Source organism: Scyliorhinus torazame, chromosome 1, assembly GCF_047496885.1.
Source record: "Scyliorhinus torazame isolate Kashiwa2021f chromosome 1, sScyTor2.1, whole genome shotgun sequence".
Classification (NCBI taxonomy): domain Eukaryota; kingdom Metazoa; phylum Chordata; class Chondrichthyes; order Carcharhiniformes; family Scyliorhinidae; genus Scyliorhinus; species Scyliorhinus torazame.
In genome coordinates, this window is record NC_092707.1 from 262,030,675 (window position 1) to 262,055,283 (window position 24,609).

General features: G+C 45.9%; 1 protein-coding gene across 4 annotated transcripts in view; it reads left to right on the forward strand.

Annotated features, from left to right (window-relative positions):
* Positions 1-17,750, forward strand: part of LOC140421113 (ras and Rab interactor 2-like) — a 195,618-nt gene extending 177,868 nt beyond the window's left edge. For 3 of the 4 annotated variants that reach the window (XM_072505530.1, XM_072505522.1, XM_072505538.1), the window contains 3 exons: positions 2,275-2,406; positions 6,042-6,208; positions 11,045-16,915. In XM_072505530.1, the coding sequence (XP_072361631.1) occupies positions 2,275-2,406; positions 6,042-6,208; positions 11,045-11,377 (632 nt within the window). In that variant the 3' untranslated portion in view covers positions 11,378-16,915. Of the gene's footprint in view, positions 1-2,274; positions 2,407-6,041; positions 6,209-11,044; positions 16,916-17,246 lie in introns of those variants that run through there. The other variant, XM_072505548.1, reaches the window with a different exon arrangement.
* The last annotated feature ends 6,859 nt before the right edge of the window (positions 17,751-24,609 follow it).

The window sequence follows — 24,609 nt, forward strand, 5'->3', positions numbered from 1 at the left end:
GAGAAAAAGGGATTTTTTGACCCTGCAACAGCAAATGTAAAGAACTGACCTGATAGAATTGTCCATAAAAGTCTGAATCCAAAGTGTCAAATGGGAATTATAAGAGAATGCTTATTTTGTGCACAGTGAGTTGTTGAGTCACATGTTTCCCAGGAGAAATATTAGTTGAGGCAGATTCCATAATAGCTTTTATAAAGCAAGTGGCTAAACACAGGCTGGGGACTAGAACAGCTCTTTCAATGAGCAGCCTCCCACTAATACTGTTGAATTATTGTTGCTTATACTATTACAGTTACAAGATTTTAGTAATTATAATTATAATATTCCAGTAAGTAAATTATATATTTCCATGCCTCATTCAACCTCTATTTTTCTTGGGGTGGAGGAGTAGGGGATTAAGTCAAATTATGTTAGCACCACCAAAAATAATGCTTCTTTAAGTATTGGCTATTCCCAATTTGTCGAGGATATAGCTGGATACAACCTTTACTGTGTTCATATGAGGAGAGGTTGAGTAGGTTGGGCCTGTGCTCAATGGAGTTTAGAAGAATGAGAAGCAACCTTATTGAGACATATACAATTCTCAGGGGGCTTGACAGGGTATATGCTGAGAGGTTGTTAACCCTTGTGGGAGAGTCTAGGACCAGAGGGCATAATCTCAGAGTAAGCGGTCGCCCATTTAAGACCGAGATGAGGAGGAATTTCTTCTCTCAGAGGGTAGTGAATCTGTGGAATTCTTTACCACAAAGAGCTTGAGAGGCTCGGTCATTGAGTATATTCAAGGCTGCGATAGACAGATTTTTAATCAGTAAGGGAATCCAGGGTTATGGGCATAAGGCGGGAAAGTAGAATTGAGGATTATCATTTCAGAGCAGTCATGATTTCGTTGAATGGCGGAGCAGACTCGATGGGCCGAATGGCCTCCTTCTGCTCCTACCGTATGGCCTTGTGGTGTCCTTAAAAGAGCACCCTCTGGTGGAGCAATGTGAATTTTCAATCCCACATCCAGTGTTCCCCAGTGACCCGTGACCCAGCACTGCAGTTACTACGTTAAGTGGCAGCACAAATGGGCTTCACTGACTCTTGCTGCTTCACCTGCAAGTCACCTATATTGACACTTGGCAGTCATATTTTGGAATCTTAATAGATATCTTAGCGGTGTTGGTGAGGAGGAAGGCCATTTAGTCCTTCATGCCTCCACCAATTCTGGCTCCTCCATTGGAGTTATCTATTGTTATCTTGTTTCCTTGCTATTCCCTGTAATCTCAAATCTCTACTCAGCTTGTTCAAGCAGACTGTCGTTTTATCGGTGCTGGAATTCTCCGGCCGTTGGGATTCTCTTTTCCCACTGGCAGAAGTCCGTCCCTGATATTTAAGGAGGCAACTTCCAGGAATCGGCCACCTCATTCTTATTTCGGTACAAAATCATGAGACAGCGAGTGCCAGAAATCATTGTTCTGTCATGGCAGCTTCTACAGCAAAGATGTAATTTTAAAAATAGTACAGCATAAGAATACACAACCAGTCACAGAACCATGTCTGCACGTTTCCTCCAGGTGCTCCGGTTTCCTCCCACAGTCCAAAGATGTGCAGGTTAGGTGGATTGGCTATGATAAATTGCCACTTAGTGTCCAAAATTGCCCTTCGTGTTGGGTGGGGTTACTATGTTATGGGGATAGGGTGGAGGTGTGGACTTGGGTAGGGTGCTCTTTCCAAGAGCCGGTGCAGACTCGATGGGCCGAATGGCCTCCTTCTGCACTGTAAATTCTACGATGATGTCTGATTTATGGGGTTTTGAAACACCAAGATTTGAAATACTTCTGGGGAGTTTGAGAACTGAGAGCTGATGCAATGAAAGATGCCAAATCACTTGATCAGCACGGATGGGAATGGCTATTGTGCCGATCCTGATTCATGTAGAAGGGCTTTACAGGCACCAATCACAGTTGAATGTTGCATATAAAAGAACAGAGTTCATTTTCAGATAAAATCAGGGCTTTTTGGCTTGAACAACCTTATGAAAAGCAAAACGCCCTGATATTGACCCTAAATTAAGCCTTTCACTAGTTTGAACAAGTACTCTGGTGTGTCTCTGTCATACCATTGGCAGCCAGTAAAGCATTTGATTCTGAAACCATGAGATGGTTTAATATACATGTAATGTACAGAAACCATCTTGATGGTTGGGAATTAATTTCATCCTGTAAGGAACGGTGTATGTTATCACAGGAAGTAAACATGTTGATTCTGATTAATCTGTGTAACTGCCAACAGGGAGGCTATATGGAGCTGACGACTTCCTGCCTCTGCTGACCTACATAGTAGCCCAGTGTGACATGCCAGAGTTGGAGATTGAGATTGAATACATGATGGAGCTGTTGGACCCATCACTGCTGCATGGGGAAGGTACAAAACAAAGTTATTATTCATCATGCTGCTGCGTCTTTAGAACACTGCGAACAGAATGATTCACAACGACTCATTCATTTGGCTCCAAATCTTTTCAATGGAGTGGCTGCAAATGCTGTACAAAGGTTTATTTTGATGGTAGCTGGATGAATTATTTCCAGTCCGTGGGTCACACAGTGGCATGGCACAACTGCTCTGCCAAGAAGAGAAGAGGGCACAGTTTGCTTCCGCAGTCACCTGAATGGCAACTTCTTACGCTGTTGTAATGAACTGTTCAGCTTTCTCAAGTAGTGGGGGGGACACAAAGGAACTATATTACGAAAGTAGAAAGAAATAATTATTAATAGACACATTTAACTGGGGTCAGCAATGGGGGAGGTAGAAATGCATGGTTTTGGTTAAGCATGAGTGACATAATAATAATAATAATCGCTTATTGTCACAAGTTGGCTTCAATTAAGTTACTGTAAAAAGCCCCTCGTCAGTTCACTGTGTATTTAATTTGTTCCATTACTGACTCAAAGTCTGACAAGTTTGCTGAGAATAGATGCACACTGCCTGTTGAAATAAATAACTCATTTTCTTCATCACGTGAACTGAGTAACTTGGCTCACGTGGAAAGCAATAAATTAATACAGTGAAACTTTTGGCGGCACGGTGGCACAGTGGTTGACACTGCTGCCTCGCAGCACCAGGGTCCTGGGTTCGATTCCGACCTCAAGTGACTGTGTGGAGTTTGCTTGCTCTCCCCGTGTCTGCGTGGGTTTCCTCCGGGTGCTCCGGTTTCCTCTCACAGTCCAAAGATGTGCAGGTTAGGTGGATTGGCATGCTAAATTGCCCTGTGGTGTCCCAACGGTTGGGTGAGGTTACGGGGATAGGGTGAGGGATTGGGCCTAGGTAGGGTGGACTTTTGGAGGGTTGGTGCAAACTTGATGAACCAAATGGCCTCCTTCTGCACTGTATGGATTCTATGAACACATTCCTGGCACTTAACTGGTGTTTTACTGGGAACTATTTTGTTTGGGAACACTGAGTTTAATACATCCTGTTGTATGAATGGAATTTTTATTGTTTAGGCACAGGGAGTTCTCCTTCCTTCCTGTTTTAGTCTACATACTGGTACATTGTCAGTGTTGTCCCCCTCCAGATAACCCCTTCTTAAATGGGAATTGGTGGTGACCTACAAATAAAATCATTAGTTTTATAAACAATCTATTGACAAGTTCATGTAAATATACATCACGAATATAAAACCGTGACTGCTCCTGACTTGCAAAGTTAGGAGGCTTGAGGATAACACTATTTGCCTGCCGGTAAAAGTTCACATCGTACATCAGTAGCTGTTCATCGGACTCCAAGCAACAGTCCTAAACATTCTGTTCCCTCAGTAAATGAATTCCAATCAAAAACCAGATAGATTCTTAAAACATATATTGGGCTGGATGTAGTCCTGCAATTTCCGCACCCGTTGGGGGGCCCAGAAGATGTTGGGGAGCTGGCACGGTCCATGGCAATTGGGTGAACCCAATTATGTGGTGGGAGCTGCATGATTGCAGATGATGGGCAGCACGGTGGTGCAGTGGTTAGCACTGCTACCTCATGGCGCCGAGGACCCGGGTTCGATTCCGGCCCCGGGTCACTGTCTGTATGGAGTTTGCAGATTATCACGGTGTTTGGTTGGGTCTGAGCCACCACAACACAAAGATGTGCAGGGTAGGTGGATTGGCCACGCTAAATTGCCCCTTAATTGGAAAAATTATAATTTTAAAAAATGATTATGGATGATGCTGGGTTACTGCTGGATCGCTTGACGTGGGGAGGGGAGCTGATGAATCCCCTGCTGCTTTCGAGGCTGAAGGACTGGGTGGAGGATTCCCATGTTGCCACGACCTCTCCCTTTTCTTGCAGGCTGCCTCCAAAATGTGCTCCTCTAAGGGACTCATCTGCCACCTTAAAGGATAACCCCTCTGCACCTCATTTGCCCACTACCCCTTTAGAATTTTCACCCAGTACTTCTGGGTTCCGATTTACCTTCCTGAGGCCTTGTCCATCAGGAGGCTCAGCAAGTTTGCCCACAGAGAAAGCATCTCCCAGATCAAAGTCTCCTGGAAGTCAAAAGGACACCCTCCGTGGGTCGAGGAAACCACACATATGTCACCAGCTTTCACTGGACGGGTCACTGAGGACACGGGAGACAAGCAAAGACTGTCACTGAATCCGGGAGGCTTAAATCGCATCTCATTGGATTTAAATTGTATGGAAGTGGGCACCTGAGCATATCAATGAGCACCCCGCCACTAATGAGTGAGTTCCCACTTTGTTGCCTTCTCGCCGCTGCCTTAACCGCTTACAATTTCCCACTGCCGGAAATCTAACACACCGCTTCCCAGGCAATTCAATCGGCCCAGCTGCTATCTTGCTCACTCCAGTGGGCCCAGAAAATCCAGCCCATTGTATTACTTTTGCATGTCTGTCAGAAGCAACGTGTTGTGTTACCTTATTGGAAAAATATTTAGATTTGCATCAGACCTGGCAAGTGAAATCCAGCATTACCTTTGAGGAGTTATTGTGAGGCTCAACATGTAACGGCTGCAATTAAAGCTAATAAAAGGCAATTCATTTTTAAAAAAATGTTTTTTAATTGTAACACAGCTGATATCAATACATACGTCACGCAGCCATTCTCAGTTAGGCTAGATGGATCCCTTGCGACTTCAAGGAAAGTTCATCAGCTCTTGAAATCAGAGAGGGTGCAAGATAATAATTCACATAGAGGTCCTCTTTGCGGGAGTTTCCAGTTCTGATAAATAGTGTCTACCTAAAACCATCAGCAATTTTCTCTTTTTGGATGCTGACCAGTTAGTTTTCTTTTCCCAGCTTTCTCTGTTTTTATTTATTTTATTTTGATCACACCATGGAAGTGATAATTAATGGCAATCTCCAACATGAGAGAGTCTAACTACTGCTCCTTGAGATTCAACATGCCTTGCCATCACTGAATCCCTCCCCATCAGCATCCTGAGCCAGAAACCTAATTGGACCAGTGACATAAATACTGAGGCTACAAGAGCAACCAGAGGCTTGGAATTCTGCAGTGAGTAACTCGCCTCCTGACTTCCCGAAGCCTGCCGCCATCAAAAAGGCTCAAATCAGGAGTGTGATGAATACTCTCCACTTACCTGGATGAGTGCAGCTCCAACAGCTCAAGAAGCTCGACACCATCCAGAACAAAGCAGCCCACATAATTGGAACCCCATTCATCAACTTAAACATTCACTCCCTCCACCACTGATGCACGGTGCCATACTGTGGCAAAATATGAAATTTATAACTGTGCTTAGATTTAAAAGCTCTGTAACGTCAGGCAGTTTTAATTTATGCTTGCAAATTTAGAATTGAAAATGCTCCTCAAAACCTCTGGCCAAATTATTGGTTATCTGTCCTAATACTAAAGATTTTCATTGGTGACAAATTTTGTTTGATAATGCTCCTGTGAAGTGCCTTGGGACATTGCTGTCTAAACGCAAATTGTTGTTTGTATATTGTCTAATCACCTTTACCCAAAACCTGGCCATCATATGGATCTTATTGATTTAACCTCCCCTCTTCCCCCGTTGCATTGTTCTGTATAGGAGGCTATTACCTGACCAGTACATATGGAGCCCTCTCACTAATAAAGAATTTTGAAGAGGAACAGGCAGCCAGATTACTGAGCTCACAAACCAGGAATACCCTAAACCAGTGGCACAAGAGGAGGACTGCAAACAGCAGAACTGCTCCATCTGTGGAAGACTTCCAGGTATGTCCATTGAGGAAAAGTGGACAATGGCGTTGAGTGGAGTGCATTCCTATGGGTTAAACACCGAGTACAAGAGTCCTTTTAGTCCTTTTACTTTTGAAATAAACATAAGTGCTCAAGACCAGCCTAACATTTTACTGACACATCCACCACTTCTATTTATCACCTGAGGATTTTTACAGTTTACAGTATTTTATTGCACATTGTTGTCTTAAGTCACTTGCAGCATTCCACATCCAACTCTCACACACATAGACACTCACCTCTCCCTCTTTTACACACACATTCGCCTCTCTCTCACTCATTCATCTCTCACTCACGTCCCTCTCGCCCACCTTGCTCATACACACATGTACGTACTTATCTTTCTCTCCTTCACACACATATTTATCTCTCTCTCACATTCACCTCTCACTCATGTCCCTCTCACTCACCTTGCGTATTCATACTCATCTCTCTCTCACTCATTCATCTCTCTCTCTCACTCATACACCTCTGTCTCTCACTCATTCACCTCACTCACATCCCTCTTACTCACCTTAACATAGAACATAGAACATAGAAAATACAGCACAGAACAGGCCCTTTGGCCCACGATGTTGTGCCGAACCTTTGTCCTAGATTAATCATAGATTATCATTGAATTTACAGTGCAGAAGGAGGCCATTCGGCCCCCTGAGTCTGCACCGGCTCCTGGAAAGAGCACCCCACCCAAACCCAACACCTCCACCCAACACCAAGGGCAATTTTGGACATTAAGGGCAATTTATCATTGGCCAATTCACCTAACCTGCACATCTTTGGACTGTGGGAGGAAACCGGAGCACCCGGAGGAAACCCACGCAGACACGGGGAGGACGTGCAGACTCCGCACAGACAGTGACCCAAGCCGGAATCGAACCTGGGACCCTGGAGCTGTGAAGCATTGTGCTATCCACAATGCTACCGTGCTGCCCTTAAGAACAAATAAATCTACACCATATCATTTTACCGTAATCCATCTACCTATCCAATAGCTGCTTGAACGTCCCTAATGTTTCCGACTCAACTACTTCCACGGGCAGTGCATTCCATGCCCCCACTACTCTCTGGGTAAAGAACCTACCTCTGATATCCCTCCTATATCTTCCACCTTTCACCTTAAATTTATGTCCCCTTGTAATGGTTTGTTCCACCCGGGGAAAAAGTCTCTGACTGTCTACTCTATCTATTCCCCTGATCATCTTATAAACCTCTATCAAGTCGCCCCTCATCCTTCTCCGTTCTAATGAGAAAAGGCCTAGCACCCTCAACCTTTCCTCGTAAGACCTACTCTCCATTCCAGGCAACATCCTGGTAAATTTTCTTTGCACCTTTTCCAAAGCTTCCACATTCTTCCTAAAATGAGGCGACCAGAACTGTACACAGTACTCCAAATGTGGCCTTACCAAAGTTTTGTGCAGCTGCATCATCACCTCATGGCTCTTAAATTCAATCCCTCTGTTAATGAACGCGAGCACACCATAGGCCTTCTTCACAGCTCTATCCACTTGAGTGGCAACTTTCAAAGATGTATGAACATAGACCCCAAGATCTCTCTGCTCCTCCACATTGCCAAGAACTCTACCGTTAACCCTGTATTCCGCATTCATATTTGTCCTTCCAAAATGGACAACCTCACACTTAGAACATAGAACATAGAACAATACAGCGCAGTACAGGCCCTTCGGCCCACGATGTTGCACCGAAACAAAAGCCATCTAACCTACACTATGCCATTATCATCCATATGTTTATCCAATAAACTTTTAAATGCCTTCAATGTTGGCGAGTTCACTACTGTAGCACCTTGTTCATACATACACACTCATCTCCCCTCTTTCACTCTCTCTCCCACTCAATCACCTCTCACTCACTGACATCTCTCTCATTCACCTTGCTCATACACACGAGGCTCGATCTAATGACCTCATTGCACCCCTCTCGGTGACGCGAAAAGACTGTTAGATCTGGCGAGAGGCCTCTTGCGAGATTTGCGACGCTCAGAATGCCTCGCGAGATCTAACAAGTCTCATGATCTGGATTTCACTCGTGTTGGGCAAGATCCAGATTAACATATTTAAGTGAGCCGAACTTGGGAGACCTCGCTGTGGGGCAGTTGATCACTGAGCAAACGTGCTCCTGGGGGGTCTCCCAGGCCTTTGGAGGCCCCCATGTGGTCGGGCTCTGGGAAGACTCGTGTCCTGGCACTCCTGCTGGCATCTAGGCACTGCCACTCTGGTACTACCAGGGTATTAGGCTGGCAGTGCCAGGTTGCCCGTGTCAGAGATCGGGTGCTTTCACCTGAATATGCAGGGTAAGGGGCGGCTCAAGTTTGCCAATGCAGGAAATGAAGTGGGGCCACGGAAGGGCATTACTGAGCAAGGCCCCCAGAAAAGGCAGTGTCCTGTTAGATAGTGGATTCATTTTCAGCACTGCAGGCATCGGGAAACACCCTGCTATATGCGCCTCAAATGGGTCTCTTTTTTGCATGTTAAATCACGCCCATACACAATCACCTCTCCCTCTTTCACACACCCATTCACCTGTCTCTCTCACTCACCCACGTCTCTCACTCACCTTGCTCATACACACACATACACTCTCACCTCTCCCTCTTTCTCTCACTCATTCACCTCTCTCACTCATATCTCTCTCACTCATACACACACATAGACTCTCAGCTCTCTCTCAAACAACTTTCTCTCACACCCCGCCCTGTGGCCGCTGCGCACCTCACCCCTCTGTTTCCTGTCTGTCAAGAGAGCGGACTTAGAGTGGGAATAAATGAGTCTTTTTCTGAATGGCAGGCAGTGACTAGAGGGATATAGCAGGGATCAGTGCTTGGGCCCCAGCTCTTCATGATATATGTAAATAACCTGGATGAGGGAAGCAAATGTAACATTTCCCAGTTTGCTGACGAAACAAAACTGGGTGGAATTGAGTTGTGAGGAGGATGCAAGGAGGCTTCAAGGTGATTTAGACAAGTTGAGTGAGTGGGCAAACACTTGACAGATGCAGTACAATGCAATGTGAAGTTATACACTCTGGTGTGAAAATCCAAAAGAAAGAGTATTATCTAAATGGTGATACATTGGGAAGTGTGGATGTACAAAGGGATCTGGGTATCCTGGTACACCAGTCAATGAAAGTGGAGGCAGATGCAGGAAGCAATTAGAAAGGCAAATAGTATGTTGGCCTTCATTGCACGAGGATTTGAGTTCAGAAGTAGGGATGTCTTACGGCAGTTTCACAGGGCCTTGATGAGACCACACCTGGAGTATTGCCTGCAGCTTTGGTCTCCCTACTGAGGAAAGGATATACTGCCATAGAGGGAGTGCAGTGGAGGTTTACTGAACTGATAGCAGGGTCGGTGGGACTGTCCTATGAGGGGAGTTGGTTTGACTGGGCATGTATTCACCAGAGTTTAGAAGGATGAGGGGAGATCTGATTGAAACGTATAAAATTCTAACAGGGCTGGACAGACTGGATGCAGGGAGGATGTTTTCCCTGGTTGGGGAATCTAGAACTAGGAGTCACAGTGTCTGGATACGGGGTTGACCATTTAGGACTGAGATGTGGCAACATTTCTTCACTCAAAGGGTAGTGAACCTGTGGAATTCTCTACCACAGAAGCCGTGGAGGCCAAGTCACTGAATGTATTCAAGAAAGAGCTAGACTTTTTTAGATTTTAATGGCATCAAAGGGTTTCTGGAGAAAACAGGAATATGACATTGAGATTGAGGATCAACCATGATCATATTGAATGGCAGAGCAGGTTCAAAGGGCCGAATGGCCAACACCTGCTTCTAGTTTCATTTGCCATGATTCTCCGAGCCCGCACGGTCGATGCGGTGCCAGTCATGGGCCATTGAAAGAGGTCCCAAAGGCGATTCTCCGCGGTCGACCGGCCGAATTCCCGCCGGTGTGGTTCTAACATGGTTCCACTCGGCGGGAGCTCGGACCCGCGGCCGCAGTGACTGGGGGGGGTGGGGTATCAGACTCCAGGGGAGGGGCCTCCATGACGGCCAGGTTCGCAATCGGGGTCCACCGATCGTTAGGCGCGCGCGATCCGGGGGGGGCCTACCTTCTTCCGGGCCGGCCCGCTGTGTGGCTCCGCCATGTTGCGCGGGCCCGGCACGGAAACGACCGCCGTGCACATGCGCGGACCCGCGGCCGGCAGTGCAGGGCCGCGTATCGGCACCGGTGCTGGCCCCCTGTGGGCCACGGAATCGCTGGGTCAGGAGGCCTATTGACGCCGGTGTTTACGCCGGCGCCAACACTTAGCCGCGATTTTGGAGAATCCCGGCCAATGTTTCTTCGCTCTTGTTCTGGCCTGCACATTTGAGCACTTATATTCCCACTGTTTCTAGCTTGTCAAATCAGAGGCTGGCTTTTCATTGCATTGGAAGCTCATAGGCTCACTGGTGAACCTATCAGCAGCCAGTGCAGGGGAAAACCGGTCTCTGATTGGGTGAGCAACCTCATAGCATTGTTCAAATTCTATACATCAGCCTGGCCTACCCGGGACCCAGTTAAGAATCCATGATCTCGGGAAATGGAACAGTTCTGCATGCAGGTGACTGCCAGGTCTGCCCTCAACAACAGTCCGTTCATGTTTAAAGCTGATTATATCCGAGGGACTTTCTAATATAGTACTTCGCCCGTGGAGATTGTAGCTCCAATGAAACCCTGAACAATTTGCTATTTATTTGCAATCTCAGGTCATTGGGTGAATTTTAGATGTGCTGAAGTCTTGCATTTACTAATTGCCATGCTATAATGATCCCTTTCCCTCCTTTATCTCAACCTGTGTAGAACTACCTGCGTGTGGCCTTCAACAACACAAGTGGCTGCACAGCCAAGACTTTACAGGTGAGACCATTTACCACGACGGAGGAGCTGTGTGACCTTTGTGCTGCCAAGTTCCAAGTTCAGGATACAGAGAACTATAGTCTTTTCCTTCTGATAAATGATACTTGGCAGCAGTTGGCTCCTGATACCTTCCCACAGAAAATCAAAGCAGAGCTGCACAGTCGGCCTCAGTCACAGATGTTTCACTTTGTCTACAAGCGCCTTCACAGTGACCTTCCCACCAACATCACTGAGAACAGAGCCACAATTCCTGAAGGATGCAACACCACTTCTTAAACAGTGCAATTATCCCTTTCTTTACTGTGAGGACATCTTGGAGGAGTGTTCCATTTTCCGTTTTATTTGAATTAAGTTTTGTAGCATGCCAGGGGTGTGTATTCTGAGAACTCAGTGAACTTTAATAGGTGAATGATTGCTGATGTTCTTGGAGCTATGTGTGTAACACTTTGTCAGAGACACATCTGATTATGGGGTTTCTGCATCTCCTTGCAAGAGATATTCACTCCATGCGTGGCAAAGATCAGTCAGATGCAATGCATCAGTGAAACTGTCACAGTAGCTGGATGATTTGCATCCTACTCTTCAACTAAAAAGTGGGAATAAAATCAGTTTGGGCGCAGGCTGCATAAATGGTTTTATGTTTATAGGAAGATTGTGTTTCTGTGGATCCCAGAGACATTAATTTGGTAGCAGTTGCTGGTTAACTGAAAGTTTTTTTTAAAGATATTTTTTTAAGCCAGAAATGATTATTCTTGTAAACATCTGGGCATATAATTGTAACAATCGTTAATTTTTAAAAAGTTTTTTTTATTATTCACAATCTATTGATCAATATTTTTTATCTTGAGCACAATTTGCTCGACAGATGAAATTGTTCTTTGATTCATTCACGACACAGCTGTTGTACAATTGTGTAATACTGCTTCAATGTTTCCGGACCTGCGATGCCATCTGGTCTTTAATTCATCTCCAAATGAGATGCAACACCTCCCTGTAAAATATTCAGCGATCTGGCCTGTGCGAGATTACTGCTTCAGGCATGTTAATCAGCATCCAAACCCACGTAACCTTTTCATACACAAATACTGTGGCTAATTCTGGGCACCGAACACAATGCCTTGGAGAGAATGCAGAGGAGATTTACAAGGATGGTTCCAGGGATGTGAGATTGTCGTTAATCTCGAGAGGGTGGGATTGTTCTCCTCAGAGCAGAGGAGGGTAAGGGCAGATGGAGGTGTTCAAGATCTCAAAGGGTGGATGAAGAGAAAATATATCGAGTGGCAGAAGAGTCAATAACCAAAGGATACAGATTTACGGTTATTGGAGGGATAATATGAGGACAAAAGAAATTGTACAGTGGGCTGTGCTGATCCATAATCCACTGTGTGAATAAAGCAGTGCAAATAGATTCAATAGTAACTTTTTAAACAAATTGGAAAAATCGTTGAACAGGACTATGGGGATGGGGAGCAGAGGAATGAGACTAATTGGATAGCTTTTTCCAAGAGCCAGTATAAGCATCATGGGCTGAATGGCCTCATCCTCTGCTGCACACACTATGGTTTTATGGAATAGTTTGGAGAGAGCACAAGGTGTAGAAAATGGCAAGAGGCCAGGAGCTAAAGAACATTCTTGGACCTGAACTGCACTGTATCTGAACGGGGAGTGCTTGCTCATTGACACTGGAGGCTCAAAATGGTGAATGTTGCAATTCCACGAATGATTCGTCGCTCACCATAATGAGCACAAAACAAATGTTATTGGCCTGGCCTCTCAGCCCAGGAAAGAGCTCTAGGAATACAGAGAAAAGTGGGCAGTGGAAAGTTGAACGAGAGAGAGAGAGAGAGAAGCATAAAGGGGAAACAAAAGAATATTTGATTACAGAAAGGGTCAGGGTAATGTAGCCTAGAAGTATAGACAGTAAACATGACTACACAATTGTAGGGTTTAGGTTCTGACTTTACCTACCAATCAAATCCATCTTCTATACTCATTCTCGGCTGAGATGCCAGAAGGCAACCAGGGTAGGAAATGAATACTGATCTTTACTATGTTTTGATCAGTTGATAAATCATTGTGTTTACATTACTGTATCTTCATTGCACTCAATTGCCACTTAAACATTCCATGCCCACTTTAATAATGAGATTACCTTGCGCTTAATCCAATTGACTACCTATAGATTATAACATTGTCTTCTCTCCTTGGCATTATTGTGCATGTCTTTTGAGGGCCCACATTAGCTCACCTTCCAGTGGTTCTAGATAAATATTTTATGAAATTACATCAGCTTTAAAGTATTCATTGTTAGAGTCGCGTGTTTTCTACCCTCTAAGGCTTGTGTTGGAATCCAGCCCAGAACAATGGGATCAGTGGGTCCTTCCTCCCTGAGCCCTTAGGCTCCTCTAATGCAATGGTCCTCGGCTGTTTCAAGGCAGTGGCTCAATTGCACAAAGCTGCATGCAGATTGGCACTAAGCTGACAATCTGTCTTGGAGAAGCAGCAAGAGCAGTCAGTGAGAAATGGAAACCTTCACACTGGTACAACAGGGGTACTGTTTTGAGGCTTGGGTTGGGACATTGGGGCCAGTTTTCAAAAGTCCATTGACTTTGGTGGGACCATAAAATTCCCCCAGCGTAAAGTTCCATCCCAAGTCGTTGTTTAGGTTCTCTGCAATTTTGCTAAGTACGTCAAAGCTGTCCATTTTTGGAACCCTCAAGTTTCCCATTATGGGAAATCCTTTGTTCGGGCCTAATACTATTGGCGTGAGGATCAAAAGGAGTAGCTGCAGGCCTCTGTGGCCTGAGTGATGGAGACATTCCTTAGGAGGACCTGGCTGAAATATAAATTTCCTGGGTGGGGTGGTGTGTGGGCAGGGAAAAGAGAGAGAAACATCTTTGGTGCAGCCCAGAGGAGCTTTCAGTCCATGGGAGTTTGGGGAGTCCACGGTGACAGGCTTTACTGATTTCCCCTGCACATATGGGCCCCTAGCAAGTGCGGTCTCTAGTTAAAAAGGGAACCGGGGAGGTGGGGCCCTTCTTACCTCCTTAGCGTGGTTCAGTCTGGCCTGCCCCTGCTGCAGATGCAGGCCAGCTCCGTCCCTACAGGAAAAGGCAGGGCAGCAGAAAAAGCTAACAAATCTCCAACCCTTCCATATACCAGACCTCAGACTGCTCACTTCCCAGAAGCAAGGGTTCGAAAATGTAGCCCTGTTGTGCAAAGAGATATTTCTCCGATACCTGACCTGAGTACATTCTGAAAGCATGAATTATAATACCTCATTTCTTAGCACTGAAACATTCATGATGAGTATAAAAATAGACGTGGAACCCTGATACCCAGTTTTTCCTCTCCACAAGCCAATGGATTTGTAATGGTGATGGAAAGATTTGAAGAAAACAATTAATGCTGAAAGACAATGAGGAAAATTATAGCTGAGGGAAAATTAAATGCAATCAAATAACATGAGGGTGAAAAAACACATGGAGCTGCGCAATTATCTTAACATAAAGTGGCCAGGCTCCATGTAGTCCGAGGATAGCATCAGCGCAACCTGGGTTTGACTTTCATTTGGCCGTTCTTGGCTGCAAGGCTCCAGTGAATCCTGGTTGGGACACGCTGCAGCTCTCTGGACTTAAATTAGGTTCGGCAGCTTTAGATTGTGACCTTGCTCAAACCCCATTTTGAAAAAATATCCCATACATGTATTGCCACAATGCAAACCCCTCCTCATGCCAGGCCATTTTGTTCTTAAAGTTGCTACTTTTTGTTGCAATCTCTCACAGCTGCACTTCACTGTCTAACACATTCTCCCTGCCTTCAGTCTAATGAAAGCCAAAAGGACTCAAAACGTTAACTCTGTTTATCTCTCCTTAATACTGCCAGACCTGCTGAGTTTTTCTAGCATCCTCTGTTCTTGTTTCAGATTCCAGCATCCGCAGCATTTTGCTTATTTTAATTGGGGCTTTTTGGGGGGGTTTATTATGCTGAAGACAAGTCATGCAAGCAAAGATATTCCACATGATCCTGTACATACAAGATGGTTGAAGTCCAAATTCTAAACAGGGCAATGTAAAGGGACATTTGAGACATTTTATAGAGCATACACATCATAGTGTATATAATCTCACCCTTGGTCAACTTGACCAGCTTTTATTTTTCCTCTGGCTACTTGCAAACTATTGCACGAGTGGCTTAATCTTGCAGACGTAACCTTGCAAATTTTTGAATTGAACATTCCTAGGGTTGGATTCTCCAAAAATGGGGCAATGTCCCCACGTCGGCGTAAAAACACTGGTGTTCTACTCCAGACTTTCCTTGGAAAAATATACAGCTATTCACCTACCTGCAGGGGGCGGACAGGGCGCCGGAGTGCTTCTCGCAGCTTTAGCTGTGGATACGGGCCCCTGCACCTCCGGTTCCGAGTCCGCGCATGCGCACGGCGGCGGCTGAGCCAAACGCGATGGCGGACTCAAACCACCGACCTGGACCAACAAACAAGGTCTCAATTATCTACCCCGCACCACTCCGTCTAACCTGCCTGGTCGCCATAAGGCCCCCCCTCCCACGGTACTTGATCTCCTACCCTCACCAGGGCGGTCGCGGACTGAATCCGCAGCTGCCGCGCGAGAGTCCCGACCGGCCAGACGTGGTTAGAATCACGCCATCAGGAATTCAGCCGGTCGGGACCGGAGCATCGCTGGGAGGGCCTCTGGCATTGCCCCCCCCCCCCCCCCCCCCCCCTCCCCCAGCTGCGCCGCATAAATCGCGTGCAAGTGATTCGTGGGGACCGGAGAATCACTGGAGCAGCGCCGGGTCCGATTCTCGCGTAAAAGTGGATTCTCCGCCTCCGCGCCAAACTCGATTTCGGCACGGGGCTGTGGAGAATCCATGTGCTGGTTTTTTCTTACAAATGCAGAACAGATTTTATTTTTCATTACATGGCTGGTGTATCTCCCGATTAGTGCAACTAAACAGTGCAACACCATAGGCCAAATGAAACAAAAGTGAAACCCCCATGAAGGATATGGTTACAGAAACAGTCAGTACGTGCAGGGAGTGAATAACATTGTACGTCCAACCATGAACAGCATTCAGTGTATTGATTGGTGCAGAGCAACAATTACTAGTGAGATACAACATGGTTCAAACTCTTCAGGGCATAAACCATCTTGATATTCTCAATCGTTGTGATGCTGGCAAAAAGGCTAGATCAGGGAACCATGGCCCCTGCGAGTCAGTGCTGCTCTCCTGTAAGCTGCATTCAGTACCTTTCTGGGTTCTTTTGCAAGCCGATTGACAGCAACCTACTGGCCAGGGTTTCCGATCATACCCTCCGGGTTTCCCTCTATCCAAACGACCTCTCCAACCTATGAACCACCTCCTGGTCTCATGCGCGTATACTTGTCGAGATAGTCCTAGAAAAGTTAAGTCTTACAAGGAACAATTTATGACCACTGGTAAACCAAAACCTCTGTTTCAGTGATGCAATTGAACAGCATTCAGTGTATCGATTGGTGCAGAGCAAAAATTACTAGTAAAAGAATTATGCTATTGTGTACTATGGGAACAAATTGTTAACCTGGAATTTGCTTACATACAATTTAAATGTAGGCACATTGCCTTTTTAATGAAATGGCGTTTGTGATTTTTGTATGTAATTTTGAACCGTATTAAAAATTTGTATACCAGTATGACAGTGATATTTTGGGTCATGACTGCAAATCCCCTCTATACTGTATTAGAATACTGCCTATACCCTGTACAACTGAAACATTGTATGTTGCACGCAATAAAAATTGAAGGATTTAGCAATAGACTTGTAAATGTTTAAATTCAAGAAGTGTCAGAATTTTTACTTTGCTACTGCCTCTTTAATGCATCGGGAGCAGGATTGTTTGTCAATGTAACTCCTAGTTTAGCAGTTTGTCAGAAAGTCGGACAGGAAGCAAGTGAGTGAGGCACCAAACAAAAATCACATTAAACTGAATTGGCCTTAAATTAATCTGTCCATTCGTGACCTGCCAAATGCAAGCTTAATGTAGGATCCAAAGTTTGTTTTCAAAAGGGGGAACAATGGTTTTAATTCTCGCACTGAAGTCGTTTCCACTTGTGAAAGTAAGCTCTTGGTTTTTTTTTTTTACAGCTTCTGGTGATGTACAATACTCATGGCTGTGTCAAATGTGAGTTGCAACGGCCAATACCTGTGATTAAGAGGCTTAAGTAATTTAACCTTCACCCTGCTAATGGACAATAACACCATAATGTTCAGCACAGCAAATGTCGTCATAATCTCACCTGCAGTAAACCTCCCCCCAAAAAAGAGTACCTGAAGTAGTTAAACAAAAATGAAACTCCCATGGAGGATATGGTTAAAGAAACAGCCTGTACTTGCAGGAAGTGAATAACATTGTGCGTCCAACCATGAACAACATGATCCTACAGCTTTGGTCAACAATTCAATGAATGTGGAAATGTGGCTGCAGTGATTTCCTGTTTGCTATCAGTGCTGCTTTGAGAACTGTTGGCTGGCACTTTGCAGGAGAGTAACCCACTGTATGCAACAGTAGATTCTAACTGCTCGACCAGTCAGCTTACTGAAGTCTGACAGTGCAATTGCACGTTTCATTGAAGATGTCAGTTTATTCTCTGCAAATTTATAAAAATGAACTGAACAACTCTCCCACTAATTAAAACTAAAAACATTTAGTGAATATACATGGTGTCCAAACATTTAAATAAACTATACAGAAGTTCAAAACGTGCTCAGAAGGCCAAAAGGCCCTTTTGTAAACAAGGCTTGACTCAGGCAATTAAACTTCATGTAGGAAACAACTTTTTGTATATCGCTCCTCACAAATGTGCCAAATACTGTTGCTAACTTTTGGTTGGCTCTTAAATGTTGCTCGTTGTGTCTTTACTTACTTTGCTCTGTTTCTATAACCTTTGCTCTAGAGTCGCCAGGTATCTTTATGATACCAACATGAGGTTCAAGTTCAAGTGCTGATCAATAACTCAATACACCAGTTAGTATGTTTCAAATCAAAACACATTTATTATACACAGTCAATCACTACTCATGCATAAAACTCTACTTACTAGACTATCTCTAACACTAAAAGGCCTATGCTTAGCTTTGGAACTGGCCCACCAGGTCAGGGGAACAAATGGCCTTTCGTTCGATTCTGAGTCTGCAGGCTTCAAAGCTGGTATAGACTGGTAGCTAGGAGCGCCTATGTCATAGCGTGCATTGACTGGAGACTTACTTGGTTGGTGCAGCTACTAGGCAGGTCACTGTCAAGGGTTGTTTCGAGCTGCTGAGAGACCCTGCCAAGAAGGATGATTTGAACCTGGGGACTCTATTTTGTAGTCCCCATGGGGCTTTGCGCCCTTTTGGGCTGACCCCGTACCTGGTTCCAAGTGATTGGACTAAGTTCTGCTCACTTGGATCGATTTCTCCAATACTGGAGCTGTTCCCTGATCGCTGGGCGGTTCCTAAGTGGCCGTTGGCCTTCCTTTGTCTTGGCTCCTGCTGGCGCCGAGGAGTCGGCTTGGCCTTGTTTACCTTAACTGTTTCCAATTGTTCCCTGGGATCACTCATTAATATGTAGATGGTTGTCAGTTTCAGTGCTGTCTGGATTCCTGCAAGTTCTGATACACAGGAAACTTTGCACCTGCTTGTTTTTCCTGCGTTGGCTGAATTTCCCTGCATTCTTAGCGGATCTCCATTTTAAGTCGGGAAGTGGCCAACCCAGGTGGCTTCACTCCCTCCTTGTGATCCCTCACGCGAAGCGTGAAGGATCACATAACTGCGTCGTCTTCACTCCCTGACCCAGCGAGCACTCTTCCATGGCCTCTACACTGACCATAACTATGCAATAAATTTTTAACTGACAATTCTAAGTGGCGCTATGTCACAACAGGGACATGCAGTATAACATATAAAAAAACGGTACCTCTAACTATCTTCCATAACCTACACTCACTTAAACATCCAATCATACTAACTTCCTAACAATACAAAAATAATGGCAGCATTCATATTTTCCTCTGGCTTGGCGGTCAAGCACAGAGTTGTGCAATCTTTCATTTGCAAATGAGACATCTTTCTTCATTTACAAATGACGCAAAACGAATGTCCTTTATTGTAGACCAAAGGGTTCGGGGGCCTGGTGAAAACCGAAAATAGGGGATCTCATCCTGTATACCGGGGTGCGAGAGCGGTAGGCGCTCCTTTGACATTTTCTCATGCGGATAGTCTGCACGGAGCTGCAGAATATCGCCAATGCTAAAGGGGATTCAATTACATAAGGGAGTACCACGTTATAAACCTATCACACCATGATGGTGTGTTGTTACTTGTCACTGGGCTCTGGGTGCTATGGGGAAGTGAATCATTGACGGCCGGGGGGGGGTTGGGGTCAGGGGGTTCGCAGTCGCGCGAAACAGAATACAAATTATAATGATGACGAAAAACACGTATGATGTCTTCATTGTTCTCTTCTTTCTTCTCTTCTCTCTTCCTTTTCGTCTCTTCTCTTCCTGAGCTTCTGGAATTCTGTGAATCAAGCATAGTTTCTGTTACTATCTTGTTTGATATCTTGTACGTTAGCATGTCTGTCTTTTAGTGCCAATTTCCCTTTATAATTTGTCACCGTGTGTGACCCCCTCATTTTTTATTTTCTCTTAAACCGAATATTTGGGCTAGACATCTAAGAAAATACTGCCGTACTGCGAGCCGTCTCGCAACCTGTGTGATTTACCATCCCAGTGTTTGAGGATGTAAATAGCATAGGGAAGCATCCATAGGTTGCCAAAACCAAACAAAATAATTTTGAACGTAACAAGCCAAAATGGGCCGCGGCGGATGGATGGATGGATTTGGATGGAATCCCCGGGTAGGACGGTGATCAATGCCGTATGTGCTCTACCCGAGCATAGCTGACCAGAGGGGGGTCGTCAGGCAGGGTGGGGACCAATGCCGTTTCTCCACTGCCTGAGCAACCGGCAAGAACGGGTAAGAATGTGGTCGTCGTGTGTGGCTGCCTCTCGAATTAGGAGAGCAACTATGAGTCGGGTTCTGTCGACAGACTAGTTCCTCTGAACTATTGTCTGGGACAAACCTGTACCTTTCACAATTTTCTGTTGACAGACTAGTTCCTCTGAACTATTGTCTGGGGACAAACTTGTTCCATTAACAGCCAGGGAGCGTTAAAGGAGTGGTGACGTGGGGCCGTGAAACTTTCGAGTTTACAAACAACACGTAACGTTAACACTAATGAATAAACATTCAAAAAAATGGTGCAGGTTCCATCAGAAAGGACACCATATCTCTCCATCGGTTCCTTTTTTTTCCCCATCATCTGGACACCTCACTGCTCAATAGCGGACAGGGTCGCAAAGGGGTTCTCGTTTTGGGAGTCAGACTCAATGTCGTCATCTTCTCCCGGATGCCATACTTTTGAATGGATGAGGGTTGCTAAAGCTGTATGGTGTGACTTAGGGTCCATCTCATCATTTCGGGCGCGCCTGCACAAATTATCACGGTGCCAAATAGTCGTGTCTAATTCTGTGGATATGGAGTCGGGGTCATCATCATAGGGCGGTGGTCTTTGGTGAGGTTTGTTAAGGAGTGTGAGCAGGAAGGGATCACTCGAATCGTGATAAGATTCGCTGTGTGTGGGTCCTGTTGCATGGGGATAGTAGGGAGGCGTGCTGTGGCTATCGTCTGTGTCACAGTCGCTGTCGCTGCTGTCTGTGGGCGTTCCGGGGTGGAGTCTAAAGTTCGGGGGTGGAGTCGAGGTCGAGTCCGTGGATGGGGTGGACATGTTGGGGGAGGGTAGGGATACGTTGGCTGTGGGCGGGGCGTGGTCTGCTGCGTCGAGCATGACGTGGTGTGCATGGTTAGACTGTGAGCCATCTGCCTTGAGCTGGTTAATATGAAACCACGCGGTCTTCCCTTTGGGGTACTTAATTTTATAAACGGAGGGGCTTACTTTGTCCGCAACGGAGTACGGACCCGAATACTTAGGTGACAGGAACGTGCTGGGGTTGTAAATGGAGAGCATGACCTGCTGTCCTACATCAAACTCTGTCGCATGCACTGTCTTGTCGAAACAGGCCTTGCTCTGTTTCTTCCTGGTGCCTAATTTTACTGCGGCTGCTAGTTGAGCCGCTTTTACAGTCTCTATTAATTGTTTGACTGCGTTCTCGTGTGTGAGGGCCGTCACTTCGGGGCTGGTCAAGTCAAGTCCTAATAAAAATTCTGTGCCTTTCATGGGGCGTCCGGTCATGAGTGTGTGGGGTGTATCCTGTGGATGTCGAAACAGTGTTACGCAAAAACATTAGTTCAAAAGTGAGGACTGAATCCCAAGTGGTGCTGTTTTGTTGGACCATTTTCCTGAGGGTTGCTTTTAGGGTCCGATTCATTCGCTCCCCAATACCACTTGACTGGAGGTGGTATGCGATGTGGAATTTTTGGGTAATGCCAAATATCGTGAGGACGTTCTTCATGACATGTCCCGTAAAATGGGAACCTTGGTCGGATTCAATGCTGCGGGGGAGTCCCCATCTCGTAAAGATGTGGTGGGTTAAAATCTTAGTTGTAGTCTTTGCCGTGTTTGTTCTAGATGGGAATGCTTCTACCCATTTCGTAAACGTGTCTATAACAACTAACACGTACTTGTGATCATTCCTGCAAGGGGGCAATGGTACTATAAAATCAATCTGCAAAATTCCCTGCAAAAGAAGGGTCCTCCTGGCTGCTCTGATCTGGCTTACTGGGGCCATTAACGGGGCGGTGTGGCTAAGCTGAGCTTTCCTTGCATATCTGTCCGGGTTGTTTTGGGCACAGATAAGGCAATTTTCCACTTAGTGCGTGACGTCTTCCTTTAAATTCGGCCACCAACAGTGCTGCCTGAGGTGGGCTGTAGTGGGGTCAATTCCCTGATGCCCATAACTATCATGGAACAAACAAATAAGCTGATTCCTGTTCTGTTCAGGAACCACATAAAGAGTGTCTTTTAGGACCACACCGTCATGTGTGGTCAGTGCATTTTTAAACCTATCACCTGGGGCTGGGAAGCTTCCTTTTAAAATCTCCCTGAGATTACTATCTTGCTTCTCGGCCTGCACTAAATCTTCGATATTTGTCTGTGAGACCTGAACTGCATTCACTGGGGCGCTTTCGGGGGGGGGGGGGGGGGTTCCAAAAATGTCCATGTCTGAAACCTGCTTTGGCCAGTGCGTCGGCTTTTACATTTCCAGGTGGGGAGGAACGATGGTGACTTCGTACTTAAATAATGCCAAATATCCTGTCCTGTGCTTTGTCCAAAATGTGCCGGAGCAATGGGGCTGAAGGAGGGGCTTTCCGCCCGTGGAAACAAATCCTCTTGCTTTCTACAGGGGTAGGAATTCTGTGAGGCTGTTACAGACATAGAGGCTGTCCGAGTATATGTCTGCTGGGCTGGGGAAGGAATCTGGGTGATCTATGATGTACGCAATGGCTGCTAGTTCTGCCGCCTGCGCGCCTAAGTGTCCTGGCAGTTTTCGCGAAATTTCTTCTAGGGTGCGTCCTGCGCGTCCTCAACATAGATGCCGCATCCTGTAATGCGCTTCCCATTTAATATCATGGAAGAACCATCCACATATATTCTCAAGGGTGCGCACGTGTCTGTATGCTGGGGGCTCTGGGGTGAACTACCTATCTTTTTGGGGAGTGTTTTCACGATAAAGGGGCCTGTGTTGTGGTGCGGTGAGATGATTTCACATTCGAGGGGGATGCCTGGGTACTGAAGGTTGTCGGCTAGGAAAGTGTGGGTCTTGGTCCTTTTAACAGTGATGTCCCGTCCCTGCAAAAGAAGGGTCCACCTGGCTGCTCTGATTTGGCTTACTGTACCGTCCTTAAGTCGTCCGTCTAGTAAAAGTTGGGTGGAGGTATGTTCCGTGAGGATTGTGATGGGGTTTAGTCCGGTGATATATGAAAAGTATTGAACTGCCCAGAAAACTGCGAGCAAGTGCCTTTCACAGGCCGAAAATCCCTGCTCCACAGGATCTAAAACTCTGGAGGCGTAAGCCATGGGTCTTAACTGTTCATGCCGTTCCTGGAGGAGCACGGTCGAAAGGGTACGATCTGTGCTAGCTATCTCTATAGCATAGGGGGAAAGCGGGTCTGGAACCTGTAGTGCGGGGGCTGCAATGAGTGCGCGCTTTAAAACATCTACAGCATCCGTGTGCCGCGGAAGCCATTCCCAAGGGGCTCCTTTCTTTAGGAGTTCCAAGAGAGGGTGCTGCTTTGGTGGCGAAACCATCAATATGGTTTCGGCAGTAGCCAACCAGTCCTAAAAATGACTGGAGGGCAGAAACATTCTGGGGAAGGGGCAATTTGACAATCGAGTCAATTCTTTTATGCTCGATCTCGCATTTACCATGCGCGATAATCGTTCCCAAATATACCACTTTGATTTCCAAACGTTGGGCCTTCTTGGGGTTTACTTTGCATCCAATTCGCTGTAGGAGTTCCAGGAGTTCGGACAGAAGCGCAATGTGCTCTGCCTTGGTGTCTGTCTGCAGTGCTAGGTCATCTACATACTGGACCAGACATTCGGGGTGAGAAAATTATGATAAACCATTGGCCAGCTGTCGGTGGAAAATGGAGGAGGAGTTGTGGAATCCTTGTGGAAGGCATGTCCACGTGTACTGCTGAACTTTAAAAGTGAAGGCAAATTTGAACTGGCACGCTTTTGCCAATGGAATGGACCAGAATCCGTTACTGATGTCCAAAACCGTAAAATATTGTGAGTTGAGCATGGTCTTGGGACTTGTGGCTACCGTGGGGGCTGCTGCGGGGGTGGCTTTGTTGAGTTCCTGGTAATCGATGGTCAGTCGCCATGATCCATTGGGATTTCTCACTGGCCAAATCGGGACATTCTTATTAGAAGCTACTGATCTAAGTACGCCTTGTCCTAATATGCTATCAATAACTTTTGAGATTTCTCCCTCTGCCTCTTGGGGAAATCCATTTTGCTTCTGGGGTCTAGGGTCAGGTCCTGTTATTTGAACCGAATAAGCCATCCTACCACAATCATGTTTATGACTTGCAAATGCGGTCCTGTTTTTCAGGAGAACTGCCCTAACCTCTTTGTTTGCGCTAATCGTAGTCGGATCAAACCAAAAATCACCGACTGCGCTAATCTTATTAGCATACTCACCTACTGTGAGCGTTGCGGGGGCTCTTGCTGACTTTGTCATTTTCCAGACACATTGATTTACTGGGTCAAATGAAAGGTTGTGGGAGTTCATGAAATCGACGCCCAAAATGTGTTCTGCTGTGTGGGGCAGATCGACCAAAACTATAGGGTGTTTTGTTGTAATGTTGCCAATTTAAATGGGTACAGGGGCTGTGATGTGTCCCTGTTGTGAGTGGCCTGTGAAGCCGCTGAAGGTGATTGTGGCTGTAGTGGGCCACGTGTCTTTTTGGAACATGGTGGAGGAATTAATCGTGGTGCGGG